Source organism: Notolabrus celidotus, chromosome 22, assembly GCF_009762535.1.
Source record: "Notolabrus celidotus isolate fNotCel1 chromosome 22, fNotCel1.pri, whole genome shotgun sequence".
NCBI classification, from domain to species: Eukaryota; Metazoa; Chordata; class Actinopteri; order Labriformes; family Labridae; genus Notolabrus; species Notolabrus celidotus.
This window is the reverse complement of record NC_048293.1, coordinates 26596790-26618735: the sequence shown is the minus strand read 5'-3', so window position 1 is coordinate 26618735 and position 21946 is coordinate 26596790. Positions and strand designations below refer to the sequence as shown.

Below are 21946 nucleotides of genomic sequence, written 5' to 3'. Positions count from 1 at the left end.
GATTGCTTCTTTGATTAATAGACATGTTATAATAATGCATCTTACTTATATGGCGTTTATCACAAAAAATGTCACAACGTTCTTCAGAAAAGTAAAAACAAGATAACAGGAAGCGGTAGAGATAGTTGGATAATAAAAGAAGGTAATAAATTCTCTGTAGCCTACTGTGTGTTTTCAAAATAGCTTTGAGGTTTGATTAATATGAAAGCTTGTAGTCTCTCCTGAAATGTCACAGGAACATGTCTTACAAACTAAATCTCAGGTACCATATAATACTCCCACACTGCTGACATTTTCTTTCACATTTGACCATGAAGACAGGTCAGAGATTGTCCCACAGGTGAATAAACCACAATTGATAAACTTAAAGCTCCTATGAGGAACTTTCAGCTTTGGGTCTGCAGACAGATCATGTCTTCTAATCTGTTGTCAGTCTGCATTGCGCATGTGCATCCTTTCCGTAACATTGTTGCGTTGTTTTACCCGTATACAGTGAGGCTATTTTTTTATTTATTATTGATTAGCTGATGCGTGGCGACTGGTGAGCTCATTCTGAACTTTATGGGAAACCCACTTGGTTCCTACCTGTTCCACAGTTTAAGGAAAAGCGGCGCAACTTGGTTGGCGTGTTCCTAGTAATTACTCTGAGTGAGAAATACAAAGTGTGGCGTGTGAACAGGTTGAAATGCGTGTCTCACGCCCAATGCATGAGACTTGAGAGCCCTGTATAATTGGTAAAATGTACTATTTTTAGATAATTAAAAAATAATAAACATTCTGGAAGACATCTCCCGACCCCCATTTGTGTTTGGCGACCCCCCAAGGGGTCCCGACCCACACTTTGGGAACCCCTACTTTAGAGGATTGAAAACTATCTATAATCAGACTTTATTAAACCTCCTTTACAACTAAATGCTAAAATTAATATCTTAGCTCTCACTGGGGTGTTGGTGACATCCACAACATGACCGAATCATTTCCCCAAAACAATAAAATTATCACTTTTAACATTTAATGTGTTGTCTTTGTTATATTTTAAATTTAATGTGATGTTTTAATGTTTTCTAAATCCTTAAATTCTGTTTTTATTTACATTTTTACACAGCATCAGAGATAAGTGACATTAGCCTAACAGTCGAAAATGATGTCGAGCTAGCTAAAATGCTATATAGCGGTTCCTTTTTTAATTTTTCAAGTCGTCTTTAAATAATTAATTTATTATAATACAAATATATTTTTGTCATATGTCGAACAGAATGTACAGTTTATTCGACTGTTTATTAAATAATCCTATTTATTAAAAAATATATATTTATATATATCCTGCAGTAACCACCTCCTGCCACTAGGCGGCGACAGCACCTCATCCACTCACTCATTCACGTGTTCTTATGTTTATACAGTTTTTTTTGTTCCCAGCTGTTTCATAATTGATCTGAGAGACACACAGATGTACACTGACACACACTCACACACATCCTGCGTGTTTTTACCACCTCTCTCTCACACACACACACACACACACACACACACACACACACACACACACACACACGTACACACGCACACACTGTGTGTGTGTGTGGGAGCACGTTGCATACCAAGAGAAAAAGTCAAGTCACAAAAGAAAGCATTGAGTATTGAGTGCACGCGGTCGGTCACCTCCATGTTGGTTCCTCTGCAGACTGATCTTTGAACCTGATCAGCTCCACACAGTCCGGATTGATCCCTCAGAGGACACCAGAGGAGAGAGCTGCTGCATGAAATCACTTTATCAGGCTGGAAAAAAAACACAATCTGAAAAACCTGAAGGACTAAAGAGACCCATGGATCCGAGTCAGGACCGCGACCAGCCTGCACGGACCTCATGATCAGAGCCAGCAGCAGATCTAGACCTGAAGGAGAACTTTAGCAGCAGAGATGTGGAACTTACATGTTTTTATAACGTGCCTTTTACTTTTTATTTCAAAGTGTGGGAGTTTAAATGTGACAGGTCAAAGTGGACACGGGTTCTTAGAGAATATTCTACATTATTATGGAGAGAATAAATCTATTTCTACTGAGAACCTGGAGGATCTACTGCTGCTGATCTCAGCCAGGAGACCTGAGTCAATCACTGAGCAGAACCCACTGGAAAACCAAGAGGTGAGAACATTTAAAATACATATTTATAGGTTTTTTAAAATCTAATAATGATGATTTAGAGAGCTGGATGAAATTATGTCTTTAAATTACCCACCCATAGTGTAAATAATGTTTATTACACAGTATTAAGGATTGTTTATTCAAAGAAGTACTCTTATGTAGGTCATTTTACATTTATTACATTATAATTATAAAAATCAAACTTCAAGAAATGCCAATTTTTTTGTTTTATTCTGTGTCTGTCTGACTTTTAAACTCTTTTTGAACAAATGAGTCATTAAGGAACTTTTTAAAAACACATTCTTTCTTCATGTCTTTGCTTTTCATGAGTAGTTCTGTCTTTTTGATGTTTTAATGCAATCAGAGAGAAAATCTCTGATCAGATGTTTATTTTAAGGCACATTTTTCTGCTTTTTAATGTTTCCAATGCATATAGAGGTGCAACATTTCTGACCATATATAATAATAATAACTTTTCAAAACAGGGTCACAAAGTGCTTTACAAATGGGAAAGAAACTTGAAGACAATGAAAGAGAATAAAAACTAGAAGCTGTAGGAAGGTGACAGCAAGAAGAAATGACAGAAAGGAAGATTAAAAAAAAAGGTTAAGATAGAACAATTTTCAACAAAAAAAGTCTTTCTGACCTTGTTATAATGAGTCTTTGCTTTATGATGTTTTTAATTCATTCATAGATGGAAGACATGTTGAACAAATGCATCATAAAGGCACCTTTTTGCAATTTCTTCATATTTCCCCACTTTTTATGTGTAGATTTAGCTTTTTGATGCTGCTATTCATTTGTAGATGCAGTAAGGTGGAACAAATGTATCATGGAGGCACTTTTATTCCATTTTTAAACACTTTTATTGTCTTTTTCTGTGGATCATTTTGCTCTTTGGAGTTTCCAGTGCATTTAGAGATGCAGAGCTGAACAAATGTATCCCTCAGGCTCCTTTCTTAACAGTTTATCTTTATTTCTGTGTTTTTATGAGTAGTGTTTGATCTTTTAAAACAAATATAGATGAAAGACTCCTGACTTTATGTTTCCTAAATGCTGATTTTACGCCAGTTTTCTTTGTATTTCTCTACTTTCTGTTTTTTAATGTTTTTTTTTTTTTATATTTGCAAAATTGTGACCAAAATGCATCACTAAAGAAGAGTTTATGACATTTTCTATCTTTCTTAGCTTCTTCACCAGTAGTTTTTTCATATTAGATGTTCATCAAGCAATTTAAAGGTGCAAAAATGCAAACAAAATATATGTGATGAAGACAGATTTTTGTCCTTTGCTTTATTTTTTTAATATTTTCTTTGTAGTTTTTAAATTCATTCTTTTTTTAACTGACTTGTAGTTGCAAACATTCTCTCAAAATCATACCTGTGTGGTATTTGTATTTAATATGATTCTAACTGTGCATGTAACTGTAAGTTTAACACAACTTGAGTGTACTTTTTGCTTTAGTAAAATTGATACCAGTAAAAGATCCATTTTTATCCTCTGAAGAATGAAGAACTTCACATTTAACTCATAAAAGTGTTAAAAAAAAAGAACCAGTAGAGGACAGATGCAAGAAACCTGAACATTAAAAACAGGAAGAAGGATTTTAGAGACCAAACAGTGATTTAAAAACATTAAAAAGAGATGTCTGATCATGTCCCTCTGTCTCCTTCAGTGTCCCTCAGCCGAGCAGATTTTGTCCCACTTCGGCCTTAGCAATGTGAGTCAGCTGACTGTGGGACATCTGGGGAGGATCTGCCCTGCTGTGTTGACCCAGGTGCTGCTGCCCTCCTGCCCCTTCACCGTCACCACGCCTGAGCCCCCCATGCTCGACTACACTGGTGAGTTGCTTCATCGCGTTAAACGCCGGTTTATTTGTAAAGCCCCCCGCAACTCAAATAATTCACAGTTCATGGCGGTTTAAAGCCTGTGATTGGGTCTGACAGGACTTTCATCCTCGCTGACAACACTCTGAGGTTATTACTCTGTCGTTGTGAAAAGAGACGCTGCTTCTTTGTGCTTGTAAATGTTAAAACAAGATAACTTTCACTGGATTAAGCTGTAAAAAGGAAGGTGTAAATCTGCTCTGTTTTCTTTAGCTTATCTCTGTTGTGTCTTTTTATTGGAAACTATCTGCTGCACTAGAAAGATCCCCAAAACTAACCTTCAAATCCTGAAAAAATCAACAAATATACTTTCTTTTTTCACTGTTTCACTGAGTTTGACTCTGCAAGGGACAGAAAGTTAGTTTATTATCCCTTCCTTCTTGACACCAGAAAACTGGGATATGAAAAAGTGAAGTAGAATTGAAACTTCTTCAGTTGGCAAAGACATTTATCATGATACACTTTCTATTTTTGTGCTTTCTCAAGGCAGTATTTAAGATTGTCTTCACAGCTGTCATTGCCAAGGCCAAACATAGACCGCCTCGTTGACTTTAAAAGCCAACATGAACAAGAAACCGTCGTGAAGAGCTCTGAAAGCCTGTCGGCCACCCAGAGGGACAAATGCTCAATCAGAGGAGACGACTCTCACTACGACTTCCTCTCTACCATTAAAGCAGCAACAACAGCTTCAAATTTACAATTCAATGAAAACTATTAACCCTTTGTTTTGATACAAAGTTCTACTGCTACTTAAGGACTATGTGACGATCGAGAACACTTCATTCACAGATTTTAACCTCCAGGAAACAAAATGAACACACTTAGAAACAAAGAAATGAGTCACTTTGTAACATCCCTCCTTGTTTTTCTTATTTGCAACACTTAGACTTAACCTGAGTATTCTTCTCTCTTACCTCTTTGTAATGGTGCTACTTCCTTCCCTTCATGTTTTCGATTATTTGAGCTTTAGTTGCTTCAGAAATTAAGATTAAAAGAGACTGAGAAGGACCGGCTGAGAACAAACTGGCAAAACATCAGTGCATCCCTTTATACTAGACATATATACTACTGTGTACTAGATCAACATGCAGACTGACAATAGCTGTTTGGCTGTTTACACTCAACATGAGTCCCTTAGCGCTCTAAGGGACTGGAACCAAGTGCCACACTCACTGGCCCCTGTTGGCCCCTCCCCAGAACCGCCACTGATTGAAGGTACATTAGACGAGGTGAACAGGACTTCTGCAGGAATACTTGTGTCAACATTTCTGTTCTCATTCAGCTCTCCTTCTCAGATCTTTGACACACCTTTAAACATGAAACAGACAAATGTGTATTTTTATATATAAGTTTATATTTTTTGGCTCTTATGTCTTTATTGAGGGAATAGGACAGGGGACAGAGTGGGAAACAGGGAGAGTGTAGGGAGTGCTATGCAGGAAAGGGACGACAGCTTCGAAACAAATCCAGGCCACCCTCTTGAGATCTATAGTCTCTGGTGCCCTCACTGACTTTTGCCACAGTGTCAACACACAGAAGTGAGATATGCCTTTCTGCAGATTGATTTGATACGATGTGTGTGATCAGGTTTTCAGATGAATCCCTGTTGTTTTGGGGCTTTGAGGAATATAAACCAGGCAGCTGTAGGTGACTCATGTGGGCGGTTTATCTTGAGTATGATTTGGGTCACTGTTACCTTTGAAAAACACCTCTGCATTGCAATTTCTGTTAGGATCTGCATACTCCCTAGACACCTGCCTACCCTGACTATGTCATGACACAAGCCCTTAGAATGTGAAGTGATAATTAAGGTTAATATATGGCGTGGTTGCTTTGATTTGAGGGACTGAAATGAAAACGTCAGATCTGAAACTGTCTGGATGCCCTTTTGCGTATACCTGGACTGTTGTCTGGGCTCACCTCAGCCTCACTTATCTGTCTCCGCTCCTGACTGTCAGGTAAGGTATAAAAACTCTGTCACCTCCCGCGGTGATCCTCGTTGTCCTGGATTGACTCACAGAGCGGCTGACCTCTCTGATTTACCGTCCATTGCTCCTCCTCTGTGTTGTTGACACTGACACAGCCAACTGTGTCTGTTGTTCAGTGTGTTGTTCACGGCGCATGCTGTTTCCTCACCGGCGTGCACGACAGAATTTCCTCCTCTGAAAATAAACAGTGCCGGGTCTGCAGTTCACTTTTATTAAGTGTTGTGAAAACTTTAACAATGCAGACATGTCTGGTTGATTACTGTGATGGTGGTCATTTTAATGGAACTGGTTCTAAAACCTCAAAAGAAGCACTTCAGCAATGTGCTGTACTGTTGATGAATCTAGGAATGTTATATGATGCAACTGAAGGAGATAAATCCGCTTAAATCAGGTTTTCTTGTTGTAGTCTTTTAAACACATCCAGGTTTCATGTTTAATAATATAATAAGATATATGTGAGGGTTATCTTAACAGTTCAAATTAAAAATATATGCAGATAGATTCAAATTGAAACTAAAGAATGATGGACAAAAACAATAACTGTCCAGCTACTTTGTTTGTTGAAGGCCTAATTTTCAACGAACACAACATTAGCCAGTATGCTCTAAGACTTTTAACCCTCTTAATTTCTCTTAATAAAACACAAATGTGACATTAAAACATGAATAAGAACATAAAAGATGTCCTGAATGTATCTAGGATCAGATAATATTAAGTAACTGCACCCCTTGAGCACATATGCTCCCAGAAAAGTAAGCTAACTCTTTGTAGCTCGCTAGCTATGAGGCTAATTCAGCAATGCCTCAATTTTCACTCGCCTCTAGCCGTTTATGCTAGTTTCCTTTCTAATTGTCAACTAAACTGCATTTTAAAAGTGTACATTTTACATTTAAGGGTTTAGTTTTATTAAAATGTTGACTTGGTTTTACTTTTACTTGTACAGGCTACTTGAGCATTGCTAGCTTAGATAGCAATAGCCTTTAGCTTGAAAGCTAGTTAACTAAACCTCAGTTATGCGCTTAACTTGACAACAGTTTCACAAAAATAAGAAATAGAACAAGTTTGTGTGTTTAAGCCTTGAGAAATACTTCACATATATGTAATAATACTCTCTTTTAATTGTCTTTAAATCATGTATTAGTTTTTTAAAGTGCTCTTCCATCTTCTCACGCCTCCTCCTTGCATACGCCCTAATCATGCTTACTCACTAAGATACACAAAATGCTTTATACATGCTCAGAGAGTTACAACATTTCTGTATTTAGTTTTCCAATGAGCTAAAAACAAGCAAATAATCTGTTCTAAATTTAAATCTTAAACAATGTTGTCTTTGTCTGTTTATTGTGCAGCACCTGAATGTGTCTACTTCTACCTGTTATGCCCACTGACAAATATATAAGATGCAGCTTGTAAAGAAAGAGCAGAGGATTTCTTAGAGTCTTAACTACTAAGTGTGGGAATAACATTTACAGGAGGATATTTAAGTGCCCTAACATCCACTGTTAGTAACTGTTTATCCTTCATTTCTGCCCTGACAGTGTGGGGTTATGGGTTCCTGGCGGTCACTGTGATCAACTTGGCGTCCCTGCTCGGTCTCCTGCTGATCCCCTTCACCAAGAAGTCTTATTTCCCCAAAGTGCTGACCTACTTCATCGGCCTCGCCATCGGGACGCTCTTCTCCAACGCTGTTCTCCAGCTCATACCCGAGGTCTGTGAGAGGGGGAGTGGGTAAAATGATGATCAAGGAGAAGAGAAGTATCATATCTGAGCATGTCTTTCTGTGAATCCACAGGCGCTGGGTTTTGACCCCAAATCGGATAACTATGTGGCGAATGCAGTTGGAATATTCGGAGGGTTTTATATTCTCTTCTTCATGGAAAAGTTACTAAAAATGGCGCTCGGGATCCAGCATGAGGTAAGATAACAGAGCGATAAGTGTGTTTGTTGTTGCAGAGTGATATCATTTATTCCAGTTGTATAACCGCCAGTAAAGAGCCGGCTCTGTTGGCTAATCTGAAAGCTAATCGCTGACTTTCGTGGAAACAACGACCCTGTACACGACTCACATGCGTTATAAATTACTCCTTTAATCAGAGACACACGCCATAAATCCTCAACATTTATACATTTTATGGATACACAAACCTAACCATGTTGACTCAAGACTAAAAGAGAGGTATAAAACTGTCAGGACTGCAGGAAAATGAGTTTTAAAGACAAAATAAATCCTAAGAAGCTGTGGAATAAAGCTACAGGATCATATCGTATACATTATCCTGCTTATTACCTGGCTACCAACTGAAGTCATGAACATGTTGACCCAAAATATTGATTCACAGACGGGTTTCTTTTTGATTTAATGAAGCAAATTATACAACTTTGAATCATTGTTGCTATCATCACTGCCTCTTTTGGTTTAAGTGACTATGTAGAGATCAGCAGCTTAGAGATGCTCTCATCAGCTCTGATGCCGTTGCCTGGATTACAGGACAGGATGTTGCTCCACTTTTCCCTCTCAGAGATGGTTGGGGGTCCAGTACCTCCTCAGGCTGCTCTCACATCTGTGCCCGCTAACTGTCATTATTCCCCCACTCTTAAAACCAGCCTTAGATCACACACACTTTTTACCATAGTGTCAACAGGCAGAGGGTGGATGTGATGGACTACTTCATGTGGATTAAATTAATATGACGTGTGTGGTCAGGTTGTCTCAAGCATCGCTACTGTTGTTTAAAATGAATCACTGTTGTTATGTGGCTTTGATAAACCAGGAGCATTCCATTCTAACGTTTTGCACGGTCTTACGTGGATCCTCTCCAGGTACTTCAGCTTCCTCTTACAGTCCAAACATATGCTCAGGTCAGGTCAACTAGTGACTTCAAATTGCCTGTAGGTGTGAGTGTGTGAATGGTTGTTTAGAGACCTGTCCAGGTTGTACCCCGCCTCTCGCCCAATGACATCGATATACATGGATGTCTTTGTACATCATGTGAGCATGCTAGGCTTCTGATTTTACAATGTCCCTCAAAGCACCCCCTCATGAAGTTTTTAGCATGCCATAGAAAGGTGGAAAACTCATGTCAAATAATGAAATCAGCGCTGAAGTACTAAAAACTGCAGTTCCTTGAGTGTCCACTGGGGGCTGCATCCAAAATCGAAGGAATCCCCATTAGGTCCCTTATTAAAATGTCCTTTTTTCCAACACAATTAAACATGTTTCAGTGCGTTGATACTTTTGTATGACTCATCCCTTTTGAATATATCAGGGTTAGGAGTTAGGGGCATGACTGAGTTGACTTTCCAATATGGCGACTGCAATCGTTGGGCTTCATAACACCTCTTCAGAAACCAACGGGTGACATCATTGAGACTATGTTCACAGGCACAGACCTCACTGTAATTTATCCCCCTTTCATTCAGTTACAATGTTGATGCTGGGTAACACCAGATTACACAACCACACGTCTCCTGAGGATTGAAAAATTGAAGTTAATCAAAAGGGAAAGTTGCCTCATTTGAGAATTTAAACCCTGAAAGTAGATTAAGAGTTCTTGGATTAGTAGTAGGGAGTAGGGAGAACATAATCACTCCTTTGTATCGAAGGTTGCAGCCCCAAATCGTCTTAAGAAGCCCATGAATTAGCCAGTTACTACTAATGTGCTTCACGCTACGAGGAGCTAATCTTTGTTCTGTTCCACAACTCAACATCCTCAATGACGTATTAGGGAGACTTGTACATGATGTTTCTGCTCTCAGTGGTTTTTCCTCCTTAGGTCAAATGTTCAAAGTATATTTCCCTGAGTCAGTGTGTTAATGTCACGCACACCCACCTTATAGATCCCTGATATTATACCACTTAAAGCACACACCCTTTAAATCTGCAGGCAGGACAGATTTGTTGACTTTGATCACCGATAACTCCACCGTGTCTGGACCGATCTTTAACATTCAAGCTGCGTTTAAAACACCAATCTCTCTTTTGAACTGAGACAGTTACCCTCACTCATCTTTAAAATGTTGGGATATATTTGACCTTATTTGACCCTTTTCTTGCAACCATCATAGTTTTTCTCTCTTCATCTCTTTATCTAACCTCTCTGTGTCTCTCTCTTGTCTTTAGCACGGCCACAGTCACTTCACTCCCTCAGAGACCACTCAAGAAAACTCCCTCCAAAATGGAGACCTACTGGATAAAAAGGACTCCATCGTTTTGACCAACATCAACACCATCGCCACAGACAAGAGCAGCCCGAGCCCGGAGCCTGCGCATTCAAACGTGACATCTTCTCAGGTAACACTGCAGAGAAACGTCATCTTTCCACCTCTTGAGATCGATTACTCTACAAACCTGTTAAATCAAACTACTCAGCAATCAACCGTGTACTCAATCACCTTCATCAGATCAGTATCAAGGTCTTGGAAAAGCTTGTAAAACAGTGAGTCTTTTATGAAATCTTATCTAAAGTAAATGTGTGCTTGATTGAAATCCACAATGCAGCATAGATTCCTTCACAGACACACCTAACGAGCGTTCATCAGGCACTATAAATAGATTACAGCATCTGAAACATCTTATCAGTTCTATGGATGTGAGTGTCAGCATGTGTTGTGCAGAAAATATCACAGTGCAAACACAAACAGAAATTTAAAGTAGGTCCAAAAGGAGCTGAAACATCAAACACTGTGGATCTTTAATCTGGTGTTGGTGCCCTACTACTTTCTGCACTTTGTTTTTGAGTCACCCATCGAGCCGTTATCAGTCACACACAGCGATTAGAGCTGCTGTTAATATTTAACAGCTTAATCTCTGGGCTCGTATGGAGGAGTCTGGCTTTAAAGGAACCAAAACACTAAACAAACAGAACATGCCAGCTTTCACCGAGCCATGAAACCGAGCTGCACCGGCCTCTTCATCGTCTCTCCTCCTGGTAAATGCAGGAATTGTCTGGCTGGAGCACAAAGGCTTCTTGTTTGGCCCTGACTAATAAGAGTAGCGTTTCTGTCACAGCAGAGTATCCAAACCGAGGCCCGAAGGCTCTGTTTATGTCCTCGTGTTCTCAGGTTGCCCTTTAAAAACACTTCATCCTTTATATTTGGGACTGAGGAGCTCGACTGTAATTGCTACACTTCCATTTTGAGAGAATATTTGGTGTGATTGAGGAGTCTTGAAGTATTCAGGTCCAGATTTCCTTGAAGTCTTTATTTTTTAACCATCCTGTCGACATGAATCTTTGGATGCAGAAGGGGAAATCTTGTTCAGGCATTCATGGTCTCCAGAAGACGAGTTCAGGGGCGTGTTTAGAAAGGTGGTTAGAGGTGGCACTGACCCTCCCTGAAATCTGATTGGCCACCCCAAAAGCTTGAGCTGTGATTGGCTATTTGCCTTCTCAGAGGCGGGACTTGTGTTAAGCTCAACTACTTAGATTTTGGAGCTTTCTTTGTATTTAAATGTCACACATTTTATTTAGGTAGTTAGTTCATTTGTTACTTTGAACATGCAATACAGGTTTTTTGGGGGGGGGGGGGTTAAGTTATATTTTTGGGGCTTTTTGCCTTTATTCCACAGGACAGCTGAAGAGAGACAGGACATATGGGGAGTAGAGAGTGGGGGAAGACATGCAGGAAATGGTCGACTGGTTGGGAATGAACCAACAACCCCTGCAATGAGGACTGTAGCCTCTGTATCAGAATCAGAATCAGAATCAGAATCAGAATCAGCTTTATTCGCCAAGTATGCTTGAACACACAAGGAATTTGACTTTGGTAAACTGTGCTCTCTTTGTACAAGGCATAAGAATAGGAATAAGAATAAGAACTACAATAAAAAATAAAATGAAAATATAATAACAATAACCTTAGCTATAAATACAAAGAAACAACAAATAGCTTGACTAATATGTACAGGCTAAAATAATATGATAAAGTGCAGTGGTGAGTTGCAGAGGTAGTTTTACATTATAAAATAGAAGTTAAATAATACAAATATGTATGTGGGGGGCTGAGACCGCCAGGCCACCAGTGCCCTGCAATACAGGTTAAAGAAGCTCTCCATTGTGGAGCTGGTGGCCTAGTGGTCTGAGTGCCCCACGTATAGAGGCTATAGTCATTTTTAACAGAGGTCACAGAGGTTGCCGGTGCAACTCCTGGCTGCTCAACCAATCACTGCATGTCTTCCCCCACTCTCTACTCCCAACATTTCCTGTCTCTCTTCAGCTGTCCTGTCAATAAAGGGAAAAAGGCCGAAAATATAACTAAAAAAAAAAGACATTCATGGTGTCCAGAAGATGAGTCCAGGGGTGTCACTGCCCCTCTGTGAAATCTGATTGGCTGATTTGCCTTCTCAGAGGCGGGACTTGGGCTAAAATCAACTCCTTAGACTGTGGAGCTTTCTTTGTATTTAAATGTCGCACATTATATTTTGTTAGTTTGTTCAGTTGTGACTTTGAACATATGATACAGGTGCAGGTTTAAAGAAGTTCTCCATCTTAATTGAAACTCTTTTCTTCCTTCTTCTGTACATTAAAGATCAATTTCAGCAGCTATTGATTGATTAGATTCCAGCAGCAGAACCTTCAAACATGTCCTTTCTTTTCCTGGATGAATTGAACTTTGGGTTTAAACATAAAGATATCATTGCATGCTATCTTTACCCACATATGTCCATGTTTACATACACCATGTCTCTTCTTTGCGATGCTCAAACATCAGCGTGTCTCTCTGTTAACCAGGAGGTCCAGGTGATGTGTCACTGGCTGCGTGGAAAACGCATCTCCAGCATCAAGACGGTGGCGTGGATGATCACTCTGAGCGACGCGCTGCACAACTTCATCGACGGGCTGGCGATCGGCGCCTCGTTCACAGTGTCGGTGCTGACGGGGTTCAGCACGTCCACCGCCATCGTGTGTGAGGAGTTTCCTCATGAGCTGGGTGAGATGTTATATCCTGAGACACCCCACGAGGAGATCTTTCATTACATACAAACACACAAAGTTTTATTTTGAGCTCCCAAAAAATAACAAACATGTCAAGCTGTATTCAGAAAACATCTCTCAGGTGTGAGGATCTAAATCAGAGCGAACTTCACCAACAGGTTTATTTAAATGAAGTGATTCTGTGAGGCAGGTTCGACGAAAACAAAATAAAGTTTTACAACCTGAAAGTTCAGGAAGGAAAAACAGGATTAAAGGGATTACAGCAGATTATATCTTTACAAACTTCAAGAGCCTTCAGGAATCTGTGATCTTTATCGACCTCTACTGGCAGACAGCAGAATTACAACAAAACCTTTAACTTTTAACCCCTCCTGTTCGAGCTCCATCTGCAAAAACCTCCTGCACATAAATACAAAACATCAGCTGTGGAGAAGTTGGATGCTGTATTTTGTTTTTGATGTGTCTGCTTTCAGAAATATGGATACTAGCTCCAACAATGAGCAAAAGAAGCAGGTTTTCAAATGAAATATGAGTCTGAAAAAACTTGTAATAGACGTCTTTGGCCACAGTGGACAAGATGTTATAAACTGGGTGTGAAGAGAAGGTTTATTCAGGATCCAGAACCTCATCTGGTGCATCATCCAAATGATATTCTAACCAAATCACAGCACAGATGTTTCATTAAGACTCCAGAGGACTGGGTTAGATGATCCAAAAGAAGCTATTCAGTGTTTGTGCTCACTGGGTGTTAAAGTATCCACTGAAGGAGGGATGATGTGTTTTTCCACACAAGAGATTGAATCCTATTTATCTAGGACGGAAGCTTTTACCTGCTAAATGTTGAAACGCAGGTACAGAGAGTCTGAGAGCAGTTTTAATTCTGCTGTATGAACTAAATGAAGTAAAAATCAGTGATGTCTTCATCAGTCAGGGCCAGAAAATCCTACAAATTAGAATTTTCATGAGAAGTGTTTTACTAGTTTCATTTTTATGTAGTCACAGAAGAAACAGTTGCCAAATCAATGCAAAATAAATGTTGATAACTGCACTCTAAGTCAGGGAAATTAGATGATGAGCACAGTTATTAAGTGCTCTGAAATCCAAGCTTAGATGATGTTTTTCATGCAGAAATAGAACCAAAATTTTTTGTTATTTAAAACTTTCCAACAGAGCAAAATAACACACATCTTTGAAATCCATCATCAAGCATCCTCTTTCTTTTCTAACCGTGGTCTTTGTGTCTCTGCTCTCTCTCCACAGGTGACTTCGTCATCCTGCTGAACGCCGGGATGAGCGTCCCCCAGGCCATTTTCTTCAACCTGCTGTCGGCCGTCTCGTGTTACATCGGCCTCGTGTTTGGCATCCTGCTCGGTAGCAACTTTGCCCCCAACGCAATCTTTGCCATCGCAGGAGGAATGTTCCTGTACATTGCACTGGCAGACATGGTGAGTCAGATTACAGATGAGAACACTCCTCATGTGCAGAAATCCAGCCCGACTTTGGCATCTTTGTTCCTCTTCCTCTTTGGAGCCCTCAGTCCTTCGTTCCCACTAAAGATTTACATCTTCAAGATGCTTTGGTACATCTTTGAAACAGTTCTAATAACTAAGGATAGAATACACACATGCATTTCAGAAAGTTCTTTCTTGTGATAATGAACTCACAGAAACTCATCCCTCAACACGATGCTTTAGTGTCTTTCAGCTCATTGTTTTGGTTTGTCCACCACAACATCACTGTTTTAGCTGCTCTGCACATGCTCAGAACTTAGAGGCATCAAAATAAGACTCAGAGCCCATAAAACTGACTCCTATTGAATGCTAATGCTGCTCTCATGATGCCTGTGGATAGACGACTTGCTGCTCCTTTGTGGCATCAACTTTCTAGGCAGAAAATATGAGCATAGTTCTGCCCCCTGGTGGACAAAAGAGAGTGTTTTTTGTGCTGAGTGGTTTAACAGACATGGAGTCTTGTTGGATGCATGGAGTGTGTACCTTCTGCATGATGATGTTTTTCCATTAGAGAACAAACTTGTGGTCTTACTTTGGTTTTATTGAATGAGCATAAACAATACTTGTGTCCACAATCAGACTGTTTCACTCTTCTTTTTAATGTCACAGTGCTTCTTCTTGTGTTGACTGTTGCACAATAAGGCTATTGTACTTGCCTGTTAATGCAACGTGTCAGAGACAGATATCTGATTGTCATTTATGTCCTCAGTTTCCAGAGATGGACAATATAGCACAGGAAGAGACGCGCACATCCTCCAAGATCATCTTCTTCCTGATCCAGAACGCGGGGCTGCTCACCGGGTTCACCATCATCCTGCTCATCACCATGTTCGCAGGAGAGATCAACCTGGGCTAGAGGAAGGAGGGAGGAGAGGGAGGAGAGGAGCGAGACACAGGAACAAAGACTGGAAAATAAAACGTGCTGCTTTCGTTTCTGCTCACTCAGGGAGCAGGAGGGTGAATGTAACGTGAATGTTTTGTACGAACAAAACCAAATGTATAAAGGGAAATAATGCTTTTATATCTTCTGACTATCAATTTAGTTTATTCAATGCAAAAAGGGAAAATCTGTACAATCATTTGATGTTTGAACTCTAGTTAAATTTGTTTTTGTGGAGACAATAAATTATTTTTTCAGTCTTCATGTAATGTGAAATACTTTGTTTATTGTACCTCATGATGCTGTAGTGTAAACTAACATCAGCTGTTTGTCTCCTGCTTTCAAAGGTGGAAGTGTTCGACCTCAGACTTTGTTTTCTCTTTATCATATTTTCTTGTTTATGTATTTTACTGCTTATCAGGCTGTAGATACTGTTCAAATGTGAGCCGAAATGAAACAAAGATCTCCACAACAACCTCAGATTACTCCAATTTGGAAAGCTTTAAAGCCAGAGTTGATGCACATGATTAAAGGTAGTATAAATAAAACTGACAGCTTCTCTCTGTGGCTGAATAAATGTGAAATTAACAAAATGAAATGCCACAAATATCAGAGACAAATGAAAGAGAGCAAACAAGAAAGTTTTCACAATAAATGTAGACATTTTTACTGATGTTCCTCTTCACATTTAAAGCTGTTACAGAGGTTATAGACGTATATACACATGCACAAACATGATCCTATGTGAATGAATGGATCCAACACCCCGAGTAGTTTGAGATTTGGTGCCTTGTTTGAGGGCACCTCAGCAGTGCCTTGGAGATGAACTGGCACCGCTGTAGCTGCTGGTCCCAATCTCCAGACTCTGTTCTGCACTGGGACCAATGTGACTGTCTTCCACTTCCCAAGTCCATACAGACCAAGCTCCTGCCACTAGGGATGTGTGCATGTTTGGTCAAATTACAAGTTGATATAAACAAATAATCAATATTTTTAAGACCAGAAACTTGAGATGCTGGTCACATATTGTCTCTATTGGGTCTCTCCGGTTATAATCTACTGCCATAGTGCGAGAGTGCTCTACTACCTGGATCTAAATGAACACAGATGACAGATGGCATCTCTTATTACGGTGTGGTTTCTCAGTATTTTGACCAAGAAGATGGAGACAAAGTTGCATGTAGGCTGTGTCTGGTTAAACTGGCATATAATCACTCGACCAGAGCAATGAGGAACCAGCACAGGCTCGTGGAGGACCAAAGGCTGGTGATGCTAGCTCTACTAGCCTTAACCATACTCAGCAGCAATTCAACATTGTTTACCTGCAGACTCTGTGACCCATGTTTGAATAAATGGTGCTCAATTTAGTTCTTTTTTTTTAGTGTTTTCCTTTAAATTTGTTGGTTATGCACGTTTAAACAATCAGAAATATAGTATAATATGGAAATATAGTATTTTTATGGTTTTGTAATGTGTCCACTTATTTTGTAAACTGATAGTTTAATGGATAACCATGTTTTGAAAAATGTGAAGGCTTAAAAGTTCATGAAAAGTGCAGAAAAGAAGGAAAAAAGTATGTGTCTCTAATCAGACTACTTATTGATAATCAGTATTCACCTTACAACCTGTTGACATGCACCTTGTGGTTATGAGTCACAAGTTGAAGATGATTTGGTTTAAAGGGTAAAGGTCCTTGGTTCTATGGTTCAAGTGGAGACTGGGTTACTGGTTCACTCCACAATGATTTTCCACAATGTGTAAACAATGTCAGACTGTCTGCAGACCACAGCCAATCACAATCATGGAAGCAGTGACGTCAAGTGCCTGTATCTTCAGGAATCACTCGTAAATATCTATATCAACACTTTACAAGGAGCAGCCTTGTGAAGGAAATACTTCATATATGTATTTCACGGTGGAATTATATTTCAGGTGTTTGAATGTGATATTTGAGAAGTTTTTATTAACACAAATAAATGTAATGTCACTAAAATCCTCTCAAGAAACTGAAGTGTTTTGACTTTCCTATTATACGGATCGTTCCTGAACGCATCATACAGGAAGTGAAGTAACCTCGCAGGAGTCTGAAATAATGAGACGGTTTTGACTTCAGGCAACTTTACAGCCCTGAGTTCATCCACACCCTGCTGTTTCTGCATTTAGATACAACATGTAAGTTATTCAAACTTTATGCACCCTATTATTATTTTTAATTCCTGCTGATTTCCAGAACAATCGAGTCCCATAAAGGGAAGTCAGGATAGCATGGATGCTAACTTGCTGTTAGCTGATCAGGAGTTAAAACTGTTGCTTGTTTCTTTTATCAGATTATGTTTGGAGCAGTGGGATATATTATCTCAATACTTATCTTATAATGTGTTGAACCATCAATATTGATCAAAGTGAGCATCTTATAATGAACCTTTAGACTGTTCTAATGTTATGTGAGGTTTGAGGGTCATAGTGGTCACATGAGGCTGCTGTCTGACTTAACCCTGCAGTAATGATTGTTAAAGTTTACAGGCTGTTTATTATTCATCTATGACTTGTTTCACTGCCTTACAGAGCTTCTTATAATTATTATCTATTTTACTAACTATTAAACTTTCTTTTTTTTTAAATGAATTAATTTAATTCTAGTATTTTGGAATATATAAAAGAAAAAATGCAACATTTTTAAAAATGCACTCTCAAATTGCATGGATCCAGTGTCTTTGGATTCTGATTTAAAATATAAGCAGTATTTATTCATATTTTTAGGGTGTTTGCATGTTAAACTAAGACTGCTGAATGTGCAGCACATTGGAAAACAACTTATAAAGCTCCTCACAATAGCAGAATAAAAGTTGCATTTGATAAAGAGAAAATATAATTTTTTAATATGTATTTTATTTTATTCTTTCTTGTTTGTGTTTTTATTTGTTGGGTTAATTTTCTCCCCCCTCTCTTCTCCTCTGTCATCTATCTCTTCACAACTGTATAAATGTGTCCTTCCATGTTTTGTAATGTTTGTACTTGTTAGTATGTCTGTATCGACTTCATGTTTACACACTAATTGGTGAATTATAAAATAAAAAAAAAATAAAAAAAGAGAAAATCTAATACAAGCATCACAAAATGAGCACAATTGCATTGATTTGATTACTTAATTTCCCTTTCTAAAATTGCTCTTAAAGTGAAAGATTACACACGTGTTGTAAAGAAGTAAACAAAAGTTGTTTTATTGAGTTTTTAATTTTTTAATTTTTTAATTTATCACATAGAACAGAAGGACAAAACAAAACAAGACAAGACATGCTAACTTAGGGGGGGTAACAGCTCAGTTACTGACATTCACATTCAAGCCAGGTGTAGCAGTGTCTCTTGTATGCGGCCCTTTTCGCCCAGCGTTGTTCATATAGTCCTGCCTTCACTCTTAAATAATGAGTCAGTTTTTCCATGGACTTTATTTCCTTGATTATGCCCAACCAACCTGATTGAGGGGGGTCACATTTTAGCCAGTTCCTTGTGATGGATTTCTTACATGCCAGGATCAAGACTTTGAAGAGATAGGTGTCTTCCCTTAGAATGACATCCTCAAGCAGCAGTCCAAGGTATAGAGTCTGTGGATCCTTAAGTATCTTACAGTGTGACTGATCATTTATTTTTAATTTCAGTTATGTAAAAATGTCTCGGTTGTAGATACTTAAACAGATCTCGGTTTTCTAAACAACTTCCCTCTTTAGTTTTTCAAAAGTTTTAGAATTGAGTATTTTTTCACTCTCATGTTTGTTTTTGTGTCGTCTTCAGAAGCAGAGCTGAGCCATGGCCACCATCCAGATCCGAAAGTATCAGGCCGACGATGACGAGGCAGTGAAGGAGATCTTCACCCTGGGGATGAGCGAGCACGTCCCCTCGTCCTTCGTGCACCTCCTCAAACAGCCGCCCACTCAGATGATTCTCATGTGCACGTTCTGCGCTCTCATGGCCAGCTCCAAGTCCATCCTGCTGCCCGTCCTCGCCGTCACCCTCCTCCTGGCTGGTGCCCGGCAGTTTGTCGTCTACATATTCAACAAATACATTGACACGTCCCTCAAGCTGGACCTCAACGACATCACTGGGACCTACCTGCAGCAGAAGGACACGTGTTTTTGGGTGGCAGAGTATGACGGTCGAGTGGTCGGCACGGTTGCCTGCCTCCCCAATGAGAACGCCCCGGGATGTTTGGAGCTGAAACGTGCGTCTGTACGCCGAAGTCACCGCAGGATGGGGATCGCCCAAGCTCTGTGTCAGACAGTCGCTGATTTCACTCGTGAAAGGGGGTTTGCAGCGGTGATCCTGTACACCTCGGTGGTGCAGACAGACGCTCAGAAGCTGTATGAGCGCATGGGCTACGAGAAGATCAGAGAGTTTCTCTTACCCGAGCTTTTTGCCAAAGTCATGAACTTCACTCTGATCGAGTACAGACTGGACTTACAGAGGGACAGAAAGGAGGACTGAGGGGCGTCAAACTGAAACACAAAGACTGTTCAGCTCTTCAGGGCAGCAGCACCGTCCATACAGACAGTTTTTTAGACTATGTATACCCAGCATGCATTGCAGTAAAGACAAAAAAAACCACTCAGGACTTGTTAAGTGACATCCACATGAGGAACTGTTTACTCAAAATACTTGCAGTTAAAGGCCAGACTTGTTGTCTGTTGTAACACATTTACACACACACACACACACACACATACACACACACACACACACACACACACACACACACACACACACACACACACACACACACACACACAGATTGGTCGTAGAATCAGATGCTCTGTTCATTCTCATGTTGTCAGTTTGTTCTCGATTAAGAAAGTAATTTCGTTATTTAATTCTGTAAATTATTTTGATTTGATAAAATAAACTGAGCAAACCAAACACACTCCAACAACCTATACACCTCCATTTGTTGTTCCATAATAGTTCAGTAATCCAAAGAGTGACACTGGTATCTTCAAACTAAACCAGTTGACTGATCCACTTCATCATGCAGCATTTACACCAATCAGCTTTAACATTATGACCACTGAGCTGCAGCTTGAGAGACACTCTGACCCAGTAAAGCCATCATGATTTGGCTCTTGTCAAAGTCACTCACATCCTTAAGCTTGCTCATTTTTCTGCTTCCTAACTTTGAGGACAAATTCTCACCTGCTGTTGTAAAGAGATAATCAGTGTTATTCACTTCACCTGTCAGAGGTCATTATGTAACGCCTGATTGGTTTATCGTCCTCTGAGATCATCCTGTATTTGTGATTTTGCTGCAGCCTCTGTCCACCTCTGTAAAAATGTTCCTTTACCTGATTTTTTATGAAGCCAGAAGCTGAAACATTACATCTCTAACTCGTCTGCATCACTCTACACGGACTGCAAGAAACAGTTAAGAGCTGTTATTATTATTTTGCAAATTATTAGCAATTAATAAAAAGTTTCTCATGATCAGTCTAACATTTAATTTGTTCAACTCTGCAGGTTATGTACCAAATTTTCAATGATTTTCAGAGTTATATTTCTGACTTTAATGGGTGCTGATGCAAATTTTCTAAATATAACTATTCACACTAACCACATGTGAATGCTTGGTATGATTTAGCATATGTTTTTGTCTACATCTATAAACCATACACAACAAACATCTTTACATAATTAACCCTCAAAGGCCTAGATAGCCGGCGGAGGCTACTTGTTCTTGAATCTTTGACAACTTGTGAAACACTAATCCTTTCAACAAGCTTTAAAAACTCTGTTACAGCGGGCATTCTCAGCTTTCCATTACCATGTTTGTCTCATTCAGCAAATTCAAAATAAATTCAGGGGAGTCTGGTGCCCCCAAAAATGGTCTAGGCTTTTTAGGGCTAAAGTTGTCCCTCATATAAATGATGGTAATACGTTTTATGTGATTAAATTATAGGAGACTTAAAGCTGGATTGGTTCGTCCCTGGATCTGATTTTCTAGATGCTAACAGCATTGCCTTTGACAGGGCTTTTGATACATGCACTATTTATACTTCTCATTTCATCTAAACTAAACTCACATTTTGTTCTTTTTGTCTTTTAGTAGGCTCTGGTATGTGTCCAGAGAAATCTAGATAACACAACCTGAGATATACGTCTGTATTTTCATGATGTGTTCCATCATGAAAGAGAATTTTAGACCTTTTTCATCCTATTTTAACCATCATTGTGCAGCTGGTGCACGGCCCAAAAGACAAAAACTGCCACCTGTTCCAACAGGACGAACAAGTCTCCTGAGTCTCTTGTGAGGCAGGAAGGTTGTGGCTGCAGGGAGCGGATCCTGCTAGGAAGTAAATTGGATGTTTGTGAGTTTGTCTAATGCTGAGGTTTGTCTGGATTTGAGTCTGATCCTTACAAGCTGTGAGGCTGTCAGGTTGTTGTTAATGTTTCATGACAGATCTAATAAATATGTGTTTGGTATCTGTCTGTGAAGGTTCTCAGTCATCCAGGTCATGGTAATCCAAAGCTTGATCTGTAAGGCAACTGGACTGGTAGAAATTCTTGAAGATGTTTCACTTCTCCTCCGAAAGGCTTCTTCAGTTCAGACCAGACTGGGGAA

At 39.5% G+C, this 21946-nt stretch overlaps 2 protein-coding genes across 3 annotated transcripts; both read left to right on the top strand.

The window, feature by feature from the left end:
* Positions 1-1334: 1334 nt before the first annotated feature.
* Positions 1335-16709, top strand: slc39a8 (solute carrier family 39 member 8). Of its 2 annotated transcripts, XM_034674337.1 has the most exons (8): positions 1335-2145; positions 3821-3986; positions 7558-7727; positions 7812-7934; positions 10140-10310; positions 12748-12946; positions 14212-14396; positions 15172-16709. In XM_034674337.1, the coding sequence occupies exons 1-8, from the start codon at positions 1921-1923 to the stop codon at positions 15316-15318; spliced, it is 1386 nt and encodes a 461-aa protein (XP_034530228.1). In that variant the 5' UTR covers positions 1335-1920; the 3' UTR covers positions 15319-16709. The 2 variants fall into 2 exon arrangements, with proteins under 2 accessions (XP_034530228.1, XP_034530229.1); XM_034674338.1 differs by lacking the exons at positions 1335-2145; positions 3821-3986 and adding an exon at positions 6651-6771.
* Positions 16710-17381: 672 nt separating this feature from the next.
* Positions 17382-20811, top strand: LOC117806733 (probable N-acetyltransferase camello). The gene is made up of 2 exons (XM_034675771.1): positions 17382-17514; positions 19132-20811. The coding sequence occupies exon 2, from the start codon at positions 19147-19149 to the stop codon at positions 19819-19821; it is 675 nt and encodes a 224-aa protein (XP_034531662.1). The 5' UTR covers positions 17382-17514; positions 19132-19146; the 3' UTR covers positions 19822-20811.
* The last annotated feature ends 1135 nt before the right edge of the window (positions 20812-21946 follow it).

What these genes read in the sequence shown, in the direction of transcription:
- LOC117806733 (XM_034675771.1), top strand. Translation starts at nt 19,147, where the DNA reads ATGGCCACCATCCAGATCCGAAAGTATCAGGCCGACGATGACGAGGCA.
- slc39a8 (XM_034674337.1), top strand. Translation starts at nt 1,921, where the DNA reads ATGTGGAACTTACATGTTTTTATAACGTGCCTTTTACTTTTTATTTCA. An exon ending in ACCCACTGGAAAACCAAGAG is followed by an intron (nt 2,146 to 3,820) that starts GTGAGAACATTT and finishes TGTCTCCTTCAG; the next exon opens with TGTCCCTCAGCCGAGCAGAT. An exon ending in TTCTCCAGCTCATACCCGAG is followed by an intron (nt 7,728 to 7,811) that starts GTCTGTGAGAGG and finishes GTGAATCCACAG; the next exon opens with GCGCTGGGTTTTGACCCCAA.